We start from the raw sequence: 11,735 nt of genomic DNA on the forward strand, positions 1-11,735 counted from the left end.
GATGAGATATGATTCTTTGTGAAATGAAAATGATTTTCAACCAGAGCAGCCCCCCACCCCCACCATCCCCCCAAAAGGTTCCCTTGTGAACGCGTATACTAATCTCATTAAATCTGTTTCAACATCCTGTTGTGAATCGAGTCTCGTACGTCAGTGTGGTCAGTTCTCAAGATCCTGTCATGAATTGAATCTTGTTCTTCAGTCTAGTTTGTTCTCAAGATCCTGTTGTGAATCGAGTCTTGTTCTTCAGTCCAGTTTGTTCTTCGCATTCTGTATGTGTCCTGCCCATAAGGAATTATGTAGTCAGCAAAAAAAAAAGTGTAAACAAAGCGCAATGTGGAAAGTAGTAAAAATAAAGAAAATGTCACGCTGGTTGAGTGGTGCAGGACTCAAGTGCAAGACACGATGAAGGTGAAGAAAGGAGGACTTTACTTGCAAAAAGAAGAACAAAATACAAGTGCAACTGGAACAAACCCGATAACAAAGAAGTGCAGCCTGAAAGAGTGCATAAAAACACTGACAACAATAGACAAAGGAAAAGGCAAACACTAGGGCTTAAATACAGAGGGAGAACTAAACAGGGCAAGAAAGTATTGGTTCAAATTAACGATGTTAATAAATAAGACAAACAGGAACACATATATATCTATATCTATATCTATATCTCTATCTCTATAACTATATATCTATATCTATATCTATATATCTATATATCTATGTGTGTGTGTGTGTGTGTGTGTGTGTGTGTGTGTGTGTGTGTGTGTATATGTATATATTTCTGCATTTCAGTGCTGTGTGTCCTACTCCACTCTGGACATACCCAAGGTAATGAACAGCTTGTGAATGTTTTTATTTCTTTACCACTGTAGTTGTGTTATACATGTTAAACGTCAGTCACATGACTGAAAAAAAAAAGCGAAAGGAAAAAAAAACCAAATTCAATTCTATACTATATAATAATCGAATTATATAAGAATTAAGTTCCTGTTTTTCTTTGAAAGAATAATGTGTTTGTGTTAAACAGGGAGAACAAGTGCTTTTCTAACACTGGAGTCTGATGACAGTGAGATCTTCAGAGGACAGACTGTCACTCTCAGATGTGACATATATGCGGGAGGAGTCAGTCGGTGGTATTACCTGTTTTATAAGAATGGTCAAAAAACAAGTGGCTACCAGGACAACAATAGATTCTCATTCAGGGCACAACACACTGCTGAATACAGATGTACTGGAAAGGGAGAGGGTAATAGTATGGGCTCAGACATGAGTAATCCTGTAACAGTGACAGTGTTGGGTGAGTCTCTCAATATTCATTTCCACATTATTAAGTTTTCTCATCGTTAACTTAGTATCATGAGTATAATCTTGAAGTAAAGTGTTTAGTGGCAACACCAAATCCTTCCTGTGTAACTGTTACAAATTTCATGCAAGGCAAGATACATGTGTAACTGTTTTTTCTGTTTTTTTTGTCCCCACTCATTTAACAATAAAGACAAAATACAAGGGTACAGGCATGACTCACAAAACAAAAGTTAGTCACACAAGGTAAAAAAACAAAACAGGAATATTTTCTACAAGACTAAGCATAAACTTCGAGAATGGCAGGGTTCTAAGTTGTTCTTGACATGACTGTGTTTGTTCACTTCAGAAAAATACAATGGAAAAACACAAGTGAATAATTAGCTGACATATTGAGTCACTAACTGATTCACTGACTAGTTATAATCAATAGACCAGAAGAGGAGGAAGGTGAAGACAGATGTAAAAGCAATTAACATGTGTTTTAGTTTTACCAGTAGATGAGTTTTGAATAAAAGGTCACAGTGGATCACAGGATAATTGCCTGGTGATTGTGAAAAGGATTAATGCATTAATGTCAGGTTTTGAAAATGAAAATTTATTATTCACACATAGTGTCAGTCCAAAGTTATAACAATTCAGTAGTCAAACCACATGAAATTTCTGAATGCTTTCATCACCTATGTGTAGCCAACACCTGTGTTTACATGGTTCAGAGCTCAAAAGTCTTGGCCAGAAGGGTTTATAATGTTTTTTTTACAATATCTCAGCACCTCTGAAAACAGGTTTTTGTAAAGTGTATGTTTACAGTTGATTTAAATAAAAAGTAGATTAATTAAATTCTTACTGCTCTCAGGTTATTGTTGCTGAGCTTGTGGTGAATATAAGCATAAATATCACTTCGTGATCAATGTTTTTAGATAGATGAAATATATAAAAATGTCAAGGCATGTCAGACTACCTTAAAAGTGGCTGACAGGCCTCAGACTCCATAGGGTTAACACTGCTGCCGTGTATCATTCTGTTCAATGTGAATGAAGTGTAATAAAGAAAGAGATATCTCTGTGACATTCTAGAACCCAAATGGTCACACTGTAAATATAAATACTAACAGTGAATATGTATGAACAGTCTGTAAAGAGTTTTCCTCTTCTCTCCATTTGTACAGATTTACCTACAGCTACAGTAACTGTGGAACCAGGATTTAATGTGTACACTGGAGAGACAGTCAGTCTGAAGTGTGTGATAGAGTCTGGCAGGAACTGGAGATATAAGTGGTATAAAGGCAGCACTCAGACTGCAGTGTCTCAGTCTAATGGTTACACTATAACTGGAGACACATTCACCATCAGAGCAGCTGCTGGAACTGACCAGGATCATTACTGGTGTTGTGGACACAGCGGAGATATAACCTCATATGCAAGCACTTCTCTTCATGTGTATGTTCAAGGTAAGCAATTCACATGATGCAAAAAAAGAAAAAAAGAAAATCAACTGTAATTGTTCTATTTCTACTTTATACGAACACACACACACACACACACACACACACACACACACACACACACACACACACACACACACACACACACATCTATCTATCTATCTATCTATCTGTCTATGTATCTATCTATATGTGTGTGTATATATATATATATATGTCTGTCATAATTTTGCATATTTTGTAAAAATCTATCAATATCTCTATTCTAGTTCACCTGTCAGTTCAATTCCATACAGATGCGCTAAAATCAGATAAATAAATAATATAAATGGGAAAATATAAATAAATAAATAAATAAATAAATAAATAGGTCAGTAAATAAACAAATAAATAAATAAATAAAAATAGTGGATCCAGGCATGGTTTCTCTCACAATGGTGCTGGCTGTTGAATATTTTATTTTCTTTATACAAATTGAAATAACTGAGTAAAAACAGTAACTGTCAGTTTAGAACAAACATTGGCTTAATCTGGTAGTGTAAGACTATACTTCAGAAACCTGCTCAATAGTTCCACACCTTCCTTTCACGTCCCCGGGTTACACTGAGTGTCACTGACTAATCTCTGAATTCAACGTATTACTAACATTTTTATCTTCTCTACAGACTCACCCACAGCTACACTCACTGTACAACCAGACAGTCCTGTGTATCCTGGAGAGACAGTCAGTCTGAAGTGTGTGATAGAGTCTGGGAGGAACTGGAGATATAAGTGGTATAAAGGCAGCACTCAGACTGCAGTGTCTCAGTCTAATGGTTACACTATAACTGGAGACACATTCACCATCAGAGCAGCTGCTGTAACTGACCAAGATCAGTACTGGTGTCAGGGAGAGAGAGATTATAGACCCACATCCTCACAGCCAAGCAGTCCTGTCACTCTGACTGTGAAAGGTGAGTAAAAAGTCTAACATTCTGAGTTTTGTGTGTGTGTGTGTGTGTGTGTGTGTGTGTGTGTGTGTGTGTGTGTGTGTGTGTGTGTGTGTGTGTGTGTGTGTGTGTGTGTGTGTGTGTTAGCAAAATCACAGACATTAAAAGCAGACAAACTCACACATTATCATATAAAAGCACTGGTCCTTATTTATATGTCCATGGTGAGTAATTAATATGGCAGTCGGTACTATTTTCTGGAAAGCTTTGAAAGCAAAAGTTAGTTGACAGTTACATTTTGTAGACAATGAATTAACCTTGTCCATATCCTCAGCCTTGCCCACAGCTACACTAACCATGGAGCCAAACTGGGATCCTGTGTACAGTGGAGAGACAGTCAGTCTGAAGTGTGTGATAGAGTCTGGGAGGAACTGGAGATATAAGTGGTATAAAGGCAGCACTCAGACTGCAGTGTCTCAGTCTAATGGTTACACTATAACTGGAGACACATTGACAATCAGATCAGCTGCTGTAACTGACCAGGATCAGTACTGGTGTCAGGGAGAGAGAGAAAGCACGCACACATCATCATATAAAAGCACTGGTCTTTATCTATATGTCGATGGTGAGTAATTAATCCGGCAGTCGGTACTGTCTTCTGGAAAGCTTTGAAAGAAAAAGTTAGTTAATTTTGAACACAATGAAGTAATCCTAGTCCATATTCTCAGCCTTGCCCACAGCTACACTAACCATGGAGCCAAACTGGGATCCTGTGTACAGTGGAGAGACAGTCAGTCTGAAGTGTGAGATGAAGACTGAAAGTGGATGGAGATATAAGTGGTATAAAGGCAGCACTCAGACCAGACTGTTTACATCTTCACATCACACTGTAAATGGACACACACTGACCATCAGAGGAGCTGCTTTAACTGACCAAGATCAGTACTGGTGTGAGGGAGAGAGAGACAACAGACCCACATCATCACAGCTAAGCAGTCCTGTCACTCTCACTGTTAGAGGTGAGTAAACTGTGTGATGAGATGTATAAGATATATGTTGTATGTGCAGTATCACTCTTTCATTTGCTCTCATTTGCACAGACTCACCTACAGCTACACTGACAGTAAAACCAGACAGTCCTGTGTACAGTGGAGAGACAGTCAGGCTGAAGTGTGTGATAGAGTCTGGGAGGAACTGGAGATATAAGTGGTATAAAGGCAGCACTCAGACTGCAGTGTCTCAGTCTAACGGTTACAACATGACTGAAGACATATTGACCATCAGAGCACCTGCTGTAACTGACATGGATCAGTACTGGTGTCAGGGAGAGAATGATGACAGACCAACATCCTCACAAAGGAGTAATACAGTTACTCTTACTGTTTTAGGTGAGTGATTACAATGAGAGTAACTTAAATGATAGGATGATTTTTTTAGAAGTGTGAAGTGAACTATTTATTAATATCCTACAGGACCAAAACCAAAACCTCAATTCATCTCTAGTCTTAAAGGAGCAGTACCGAGAGGAAACACAGTTATTCTGAGCTGTAAACTGGACCAGTCCACAGGATGGGTGTTTTACTGGTACAGACACACACAGGACTCTTCAGCACTGACAGAGACTGATACAGACTCCTACACAATCAGTTCTGTCACAGAATCTGATGGAGGACAGTACTGGTGCAGAGCTGGAAGAGGAAACCCAGTCTACTACACACAGTACAGTGATGCAGTCTGGGTAAATGTTTCAGGTGAATATTGATGTACAGTCATGTTAAAGTGATTATGATGTATTTGGGAATATACTGAGTTTGAGTTTTGTTGTCTCTGTAGAGTTTAGATGTGTCACTCTCTGTTCTGTGTTTGTTTTGTATTTGTGTGCTGTACATTAGTATGGTATGTATTTTATTGTACAGAGAGTCTAAAGGCTGTTGTGATCCTGCAGCCTGATAAACAAACATTCAGAGGAGAGACTGTCACCCTCAGATGTCAAATACAGGGAGAGAGAGACACTGACTGGGAATACAGCTGGTATAAGAAGAGCTCTTCACTCAGTCCTGTCAGTAAAGATCAGGAATACAGAATCAGTCCTGTTTCTGAGTCCCACAGTGGTGAATACACCTGTAGAGGAAAACACAGAAATGACTTGGAGAACTCAGAGATCAGTGATGCTGTAACACTGACTGTGTCATCAGGTGAGTTTGTGAGTTCAGAGGAGACTCAGAAACATGTTCTTAAACAGTAGTGACAACCAACAGAGAAGTGATTAACCAATAATTGTTCAGGTTGTTATTCAAAGACAACAATGTAGTGTCGAATCAGTGACTATCACTGAAGTTTTTCTATTCTTTAACAGACAAAGCTCAGTCAGTGTTGAGTGTCTCTCCAAAGATGTGGCTGACTGAAGGAGACTCAGTGACTCTGAGCTGTGAGGTTAAAGACTCCTCTACAGACTGGACATTCCTCTGGTACAGAGTCATTCCCTACAGAGATGGGTTACCCAGGGTTCATTCTAACTCTGTAGAACTCCTCTCAGACAGCAGCAGAGGAGCTGGAGGCTCCTACACTCTCAGCCCTGCTGCTCTTAAACACACAGGAGTTTATGTGTGCAGAGCACAGAGAGGAAACCCAGTATATTACTCAGAGAACAGCACAACACAGCCACTGTGGGTCACTGGTGAGTTAATAGGGTATGGTGAATGTTTCAGTTTTAGAGTTTTACATTTTTGCCTTTTTGTGAAGCTTAAAATAGCCTTTAAAATGAATAATTCTTACTGTTATGACTTTGCTTTGCAAACGTAAAGGTAGTTACTGACAATGAAAACTTAACGCAGAGCGATTACCAAAAGGTTAAAAAAGATATTTAAAAAGCAGAGATACTACAGGACACAGGGAAACACAGTCTCACTAACTCTGGAGTTGACAGACTAAACAAAGAGTACTGGGTATTTATAACCAATGAGTTAGAAACAGTTGGATGTGATGAATGAAATATTGAAGGAGTGATGAGAGAGCTGAGGGACTGATACACTGGCAGGTGGAACCAGAAGCAGGCGAAGAAGCTGGAGGCATAACACACATTTAAGATTTATCCCCGTCTCTCTGTCTCTCAGTTCTGTCTCTCTGTGTCTCAGCTCTGTCTCTCTGTGTCTCAGCTTTGTCTCCTCCAGCCTCTCTGATCATCAGTCCCAACACAACTCAGTACTTTACATCTGATTCTCTCTCACTGAGCTGTGAGGTACAGAGTGACTCTACTGGATGGACAGTGAGACGATACACAGATAATGGAGAGGTGTCAGACTGTTCATCAGACTGGGGATCAGTAACAGGATCTACATGTAGCATCAGCTCCCTCCAGTCATCAGACAGTGGAGTGTACTGGTGTCAGTCTGACTCTGGAGGGAACAGTAATCCTCTCAACATTACAGTGACTGGTAAATCTATGGAAACATGAATCACTTTCTTGAAGTAAAATCCTGAAATGATAAATGACAACAAAGAAACTGATCTGATGATGTATTCTCTTTGCATTGTTCTGGAAAAAGGATGTCAAAAGCCTCTGTGTGGAAATACTGGGGTCAAATTTTCCATCTACTATTTCTGAATGGTAGAAAAGACTCAGGATATTCCCTTCAAGTAAATGTGTCCCAGTGTATTCAGTCCATTAAAGAGTCATATTGAGAGTAAAGCTTTGTTTGTGTCCTGAATGACTGAGCTGTAGTTCGATGAAAGAACTAACATAAAGACTTAAATATGTTGATTATTTTGTGAGTCACTGTGAGAAGTTGTAAAGAAAGGAAGGGAGGGGGAATTCTAAGCCTACAGTATTTAAGTATTGGCAGAACAAGTTCACAGAGAGAGAAACACAACCCTTTTTGCTTCACTGAGAAACAGTCATAAAGACTGAAGTTGGTCAGAAAACCTGACCTTTTGACACTCTAAACTTTTGAAATAATGCCATAATGAATTCAAACTGCATTGTGGTCATTAGAGGGTAATGTGATCATTACTAGGTTAATGCTCTGTAAGACATCTGTCCTTGATTTCTGCTTTTTCTGTCATAGACAGTGATGTGATCCTGGAGAGTCCTGTTCATCCTCTTACTGAGGGAGACACTTGGACTCTGAAATGTAGATATCGATATGACTCCTCAGACCTCAGAGCTGATTTCTATAAAGATGGATTAGTCCTCCCGAATCAGATTACAGGAGAGATGACCATCCCTACTGTCTCAAAGTCAGATGAGGGTCTGTATTGGTGTAAACACCCAGAGAGAGGAGAGTCACCAAAGAGCTGGATCACTGTCAGAGTCACTGACAGAGGTAAAAGACACACATATGCACACACACACACACACACACATTCACAAGCACACACACACCAAGCATCTGATATTTGTAACTGTACAAAGAATGATACTGTGAGTACACTGAGAGTATGACTTCCACACCAACGTGTGTGTGTGTGTGTGTGTGTGTGTGTGTGTGTGTGTGTGTGTGTGTGAATAGACTCAGTGCCAGGTGATGGATTCTCTGCTGTAACAGTAGGAGTGTTGGTGGGACTGGGTGTGTTCTTCATGTTCATCATTATAATGAATCTGATTTATTGCTCAGGTAAGAACATGGACCCAGTGCATCCAATACTGACTATTTCTTGTAAAGGCCTAATAATGAAGGTTACAGTGATATAATGACTCTATGACTCTGTAATTAGTATGTAGTCACTTAGTGTTTCACTGTCTATTTGCTTGCATTATATGTAGTCCTATGTGCACTGCCCCTGTCTGGTATGTTGTACTGTCATCTTGGAGAAACATTATTTCATTCCACTGTATACTCTGACTTGAACAGATTACACTGCCCATCACAGACTAACAACATTTCATAGGATGGGACTTCACATAGTTAACAGACTAGTTGTCAATTTTTTTTGGCCTTTAGAAAAACAGGAATATTATAACACCATATAACAGGGAATACAGGATAAACAAACCACCTCATTTAGACTGTATGTTTTTCTGCTGCTTTTCAGATCCTGTGGCTGAACTCAGCCATGTGACCTACACTCCCATTGTGATAATGCAGGAAAAAAAGCATGTCAAGTGTATCGGTAAGACTAATGTTTTGGATCTAAATTAAATCTTTTTTGTGCTCAATTATGTAGCTTGTTCATTTTTATTGACACTATTATGAAACTCTAATTTCATTGACTATCACTGCTATTTACAAGATACCGTGTTAAATAACCTCATTGTAAGCCTAATTACTTGATGCTTATGTGTAGCCATCCAGAAATGTTCAACGGGAATTCAGTTTAATTTTTTTCTCTATATTAGGCAAGACCAGCATCATGACAGAGGTTGGGTATTCTCAGCTCAAACATGGTATGTACGATAAAGTTAATGTTCCTATGTGTCCCAGTGTCCTGTTTTCCATTTTAAACATTTGCTGTAATGAAATAAACAGCATTTCTACTAATTTCATTTTCTTTTCATCTGCAGTTTCTTTCTTTCTGTCCATCTTTTTTGAGAGAGACAGAGAAATAGAGAGAGAGAGAGAGAGAGAGAGAGAGAGAGAGAGAGAGAGAGAGAGAGAGAGAGAGAGAGATGGTGAAGGAGAAGGTATATGAGGTGATGAATATGTGGTGTTGAGAATATGAGGAGAGAATTCAATAAGATTCTCACACAGTTGAAACTTCCCAAAAAGTACAGTGTAGACTAGAAAAATGTCATATCATCCTGAAGATAATACCATCAAATAAAGCCCAGATATATTTTTAATTACTGTTTTTTGAAATATAAAATGGTATACTATTTCATGAGCTTTTGTCTTTTACAGGTACCAAACAGCACGACCGGACCGTGAACATAAATGACTCCATGTGTTAAACTGTCAGGAAATCACATTAGAATGTGAGAAAGTGACATCATCACCTCACAGCAGCCATCATGGGCCATCAGTTAGTCACAGACCATCCCACAATCAAACACTGTGTAATGTTTAAAACATGTAGTGAAGCTTCTTATTGTAGTTCTAATGAAAGTAATCTATAAGCAAACAATATGACAAGTGAACCATGAGTATATTTTTACATCTACATTAGTGCAAGCTTTTGTCCAGTCCTGTTATTGTAATGAATCTGTGAGCTGTTATTTAGTTTGTATTATAACAAATGTTCTACTAGTTTAATTTGTCTAACATAACAAATCACCTGCACACTGACCTCATGTTCTCTGTTCAGTAGCTTTTATTTCTCAAATCCTCATTCAGTTTATATCCTTTGGGCCAAATGCCATGAATGTGTAGTGAGTGAATTCATCCAGGACAGTGGATCCGACTGGATGGACGCTGTCCATGGTGCTGAAACTCCACATCTATTGCATAGTGAGTAGGGAGTTTGAGATTGTGGATGCTCCTTTGACTTCAGCTTAATTTGGTTGTATTACTTCTCCAGACTGAACAACCAAGCTCTCATTCTCTCTTTCAAAAAACATCCTCTATACATCATAGAAAAAAAAATCACGTATGGAGATGATACAGAGGTGATAAAGATATTTTTATAGATTTCTACAAAGATATTAATATGACTTATGGGAACAATGTTGTTTGAGTACTTTTATCAGTGATTTCATTGCTTTCAATCTGATCACTTCCCACTATAGATTGCAATAGCATGTAAGACGAAGCATCATTGTATATTGCAGATACTGCAGAAAGTATTAATGTTTTGTTTTTGTTTGGGTTTTTTTGTCACGTCATATACTATTCATGTACTGTCTTCCCTCAGCACTGCCTACAGTCTCTCAGCTGTCCTTTTCTCTACACTGTTTCTGTGTTTGAAGCCTGTGATTAAAGCTCTTTCAATATATTGTGCTTTTTCATACGTTGTGTTTCAGGAGAAATGAAAGCCTTAGACTTTTGTATTGAGTCAGACACGTGTATACGCACACGTATACAAACACACACAAACACACACACACACACACACAGAGAGAGAGAGAGAGAGAGAGAGAGAGAGAGAGAGAGAGAGAGAGAGAGATCATTTAAACTCATTCAATATCTTTTTTCTGACCGTTTTAAAGCCCAGTCGTAGGATGAAAGAATAACAGAGTGGTGCAGACATGGTGTTCCGTGATCTATGACAAGTCAAAAAGTAATTATATCTATGGCCACTTGGAGGCACTGTTTTCCAGAAGAGAGGGATTTAAAAAGTGGATACAAGGTGTGAAATGCATCAAAGACTATGAAAAAAAAAACAAACAAAAAAAAAAAAACTGAAAAGAGACGCTTCATTTCACAACATACAGTTCATACCATTGAGAAAACACATCATGTCTATTTATAAGTTGTTCTTGTTGGTCCTGTTCACTCACACAAAATGAACTTCAGTGAAACCAGTTAAGGGAGGTTACTCGGTAGAGTGATCACTGAACTTCTTGTCAATGTGGGAGACAACTTCTATCTTAATTCTCCTAAACCCGTCTGTAGCCTTGAAAACCACTGGGTGATGAATGTGATGCTGTCTGATGTGGGTATGGGTGTCCTCTCCTGTTTTGCTTCTCAGTATGAACTACTGAACTGAAAGGAAAGTTTATATGGGTAGGGACTGCCTGAAGTCCATTAATATAATAGTCCAGTATGATGAATAGATAAAAAAGTCATTAATACAATATTTTTAAGCGTAGTTTGTGGTGAGAGTTTGTCAGTAACAGAGGTACTGAAAGAAATAATAGAGAGTTCCACACAGCATCACAAAAACAAGGTACACACACACGCACACAGACACATGCCCACACACACACACACACGTGCACATGTACACACGCACATGCACATGCACATGCACACACACAGACCATAACACACACATACGTGAGCACACAGACACACGCGCACACACATGCACATGCACATGTACACACGCATACACAAACACACAGCCACACACCCACAAAAAACCCTATGCACACTAGCTGCATGTCTGAAGTATGAGAACAGAACAAAGAAGAGAGTCTCTCTCTCACACACACACACACACACGGATATTCATAGATATTTCAAATA

The 11,735-nt window shown here is 38.8% G+C and overlaps 1 protein-coding gene across 1 annotated transcript; it reads left to right on the forward strand.

Annotated features, from left to right (window-relative positions):
• Positions 1-1,251: 1,251 nt before the first annotated feature.
• LOC115816387 (low affinity immunoglobulin gamma Fc region receptor II-b-like) lies at positions 1,252-7,978 on the forward strand (the record flags this gene model as incomplete). Its single annotated transcript, XM_030779344.1, has 4 exons — positions 1,252-1,294; positions 5,589-5,867; positions 6,828-7,106; positions 7,737-7,978. Coding segments are annotated over exons 1-4 (843 nt in total), but the record flags the coding sequence as incomplete, so codon positions are not given.
• Between the last annotated feature and the right edge of the window lie 3,757 nt (positions 7,979-11,735).

The sequence above is a fragment of the Chanos chanos genome, chromosome 7 (genome assembly GCF_902362185.1).
Source record: "Chanos chanos chromosome 7, fChaCha1.1, whole genome shotgun sequence".
NCBI classification, from domain to species: domain Eukaryota; kingdom Metazoa; phylum Chordata; class Actinopteri; order Gonorynchiformes; family Chanidae; genus Chanos; species Chanos chanos.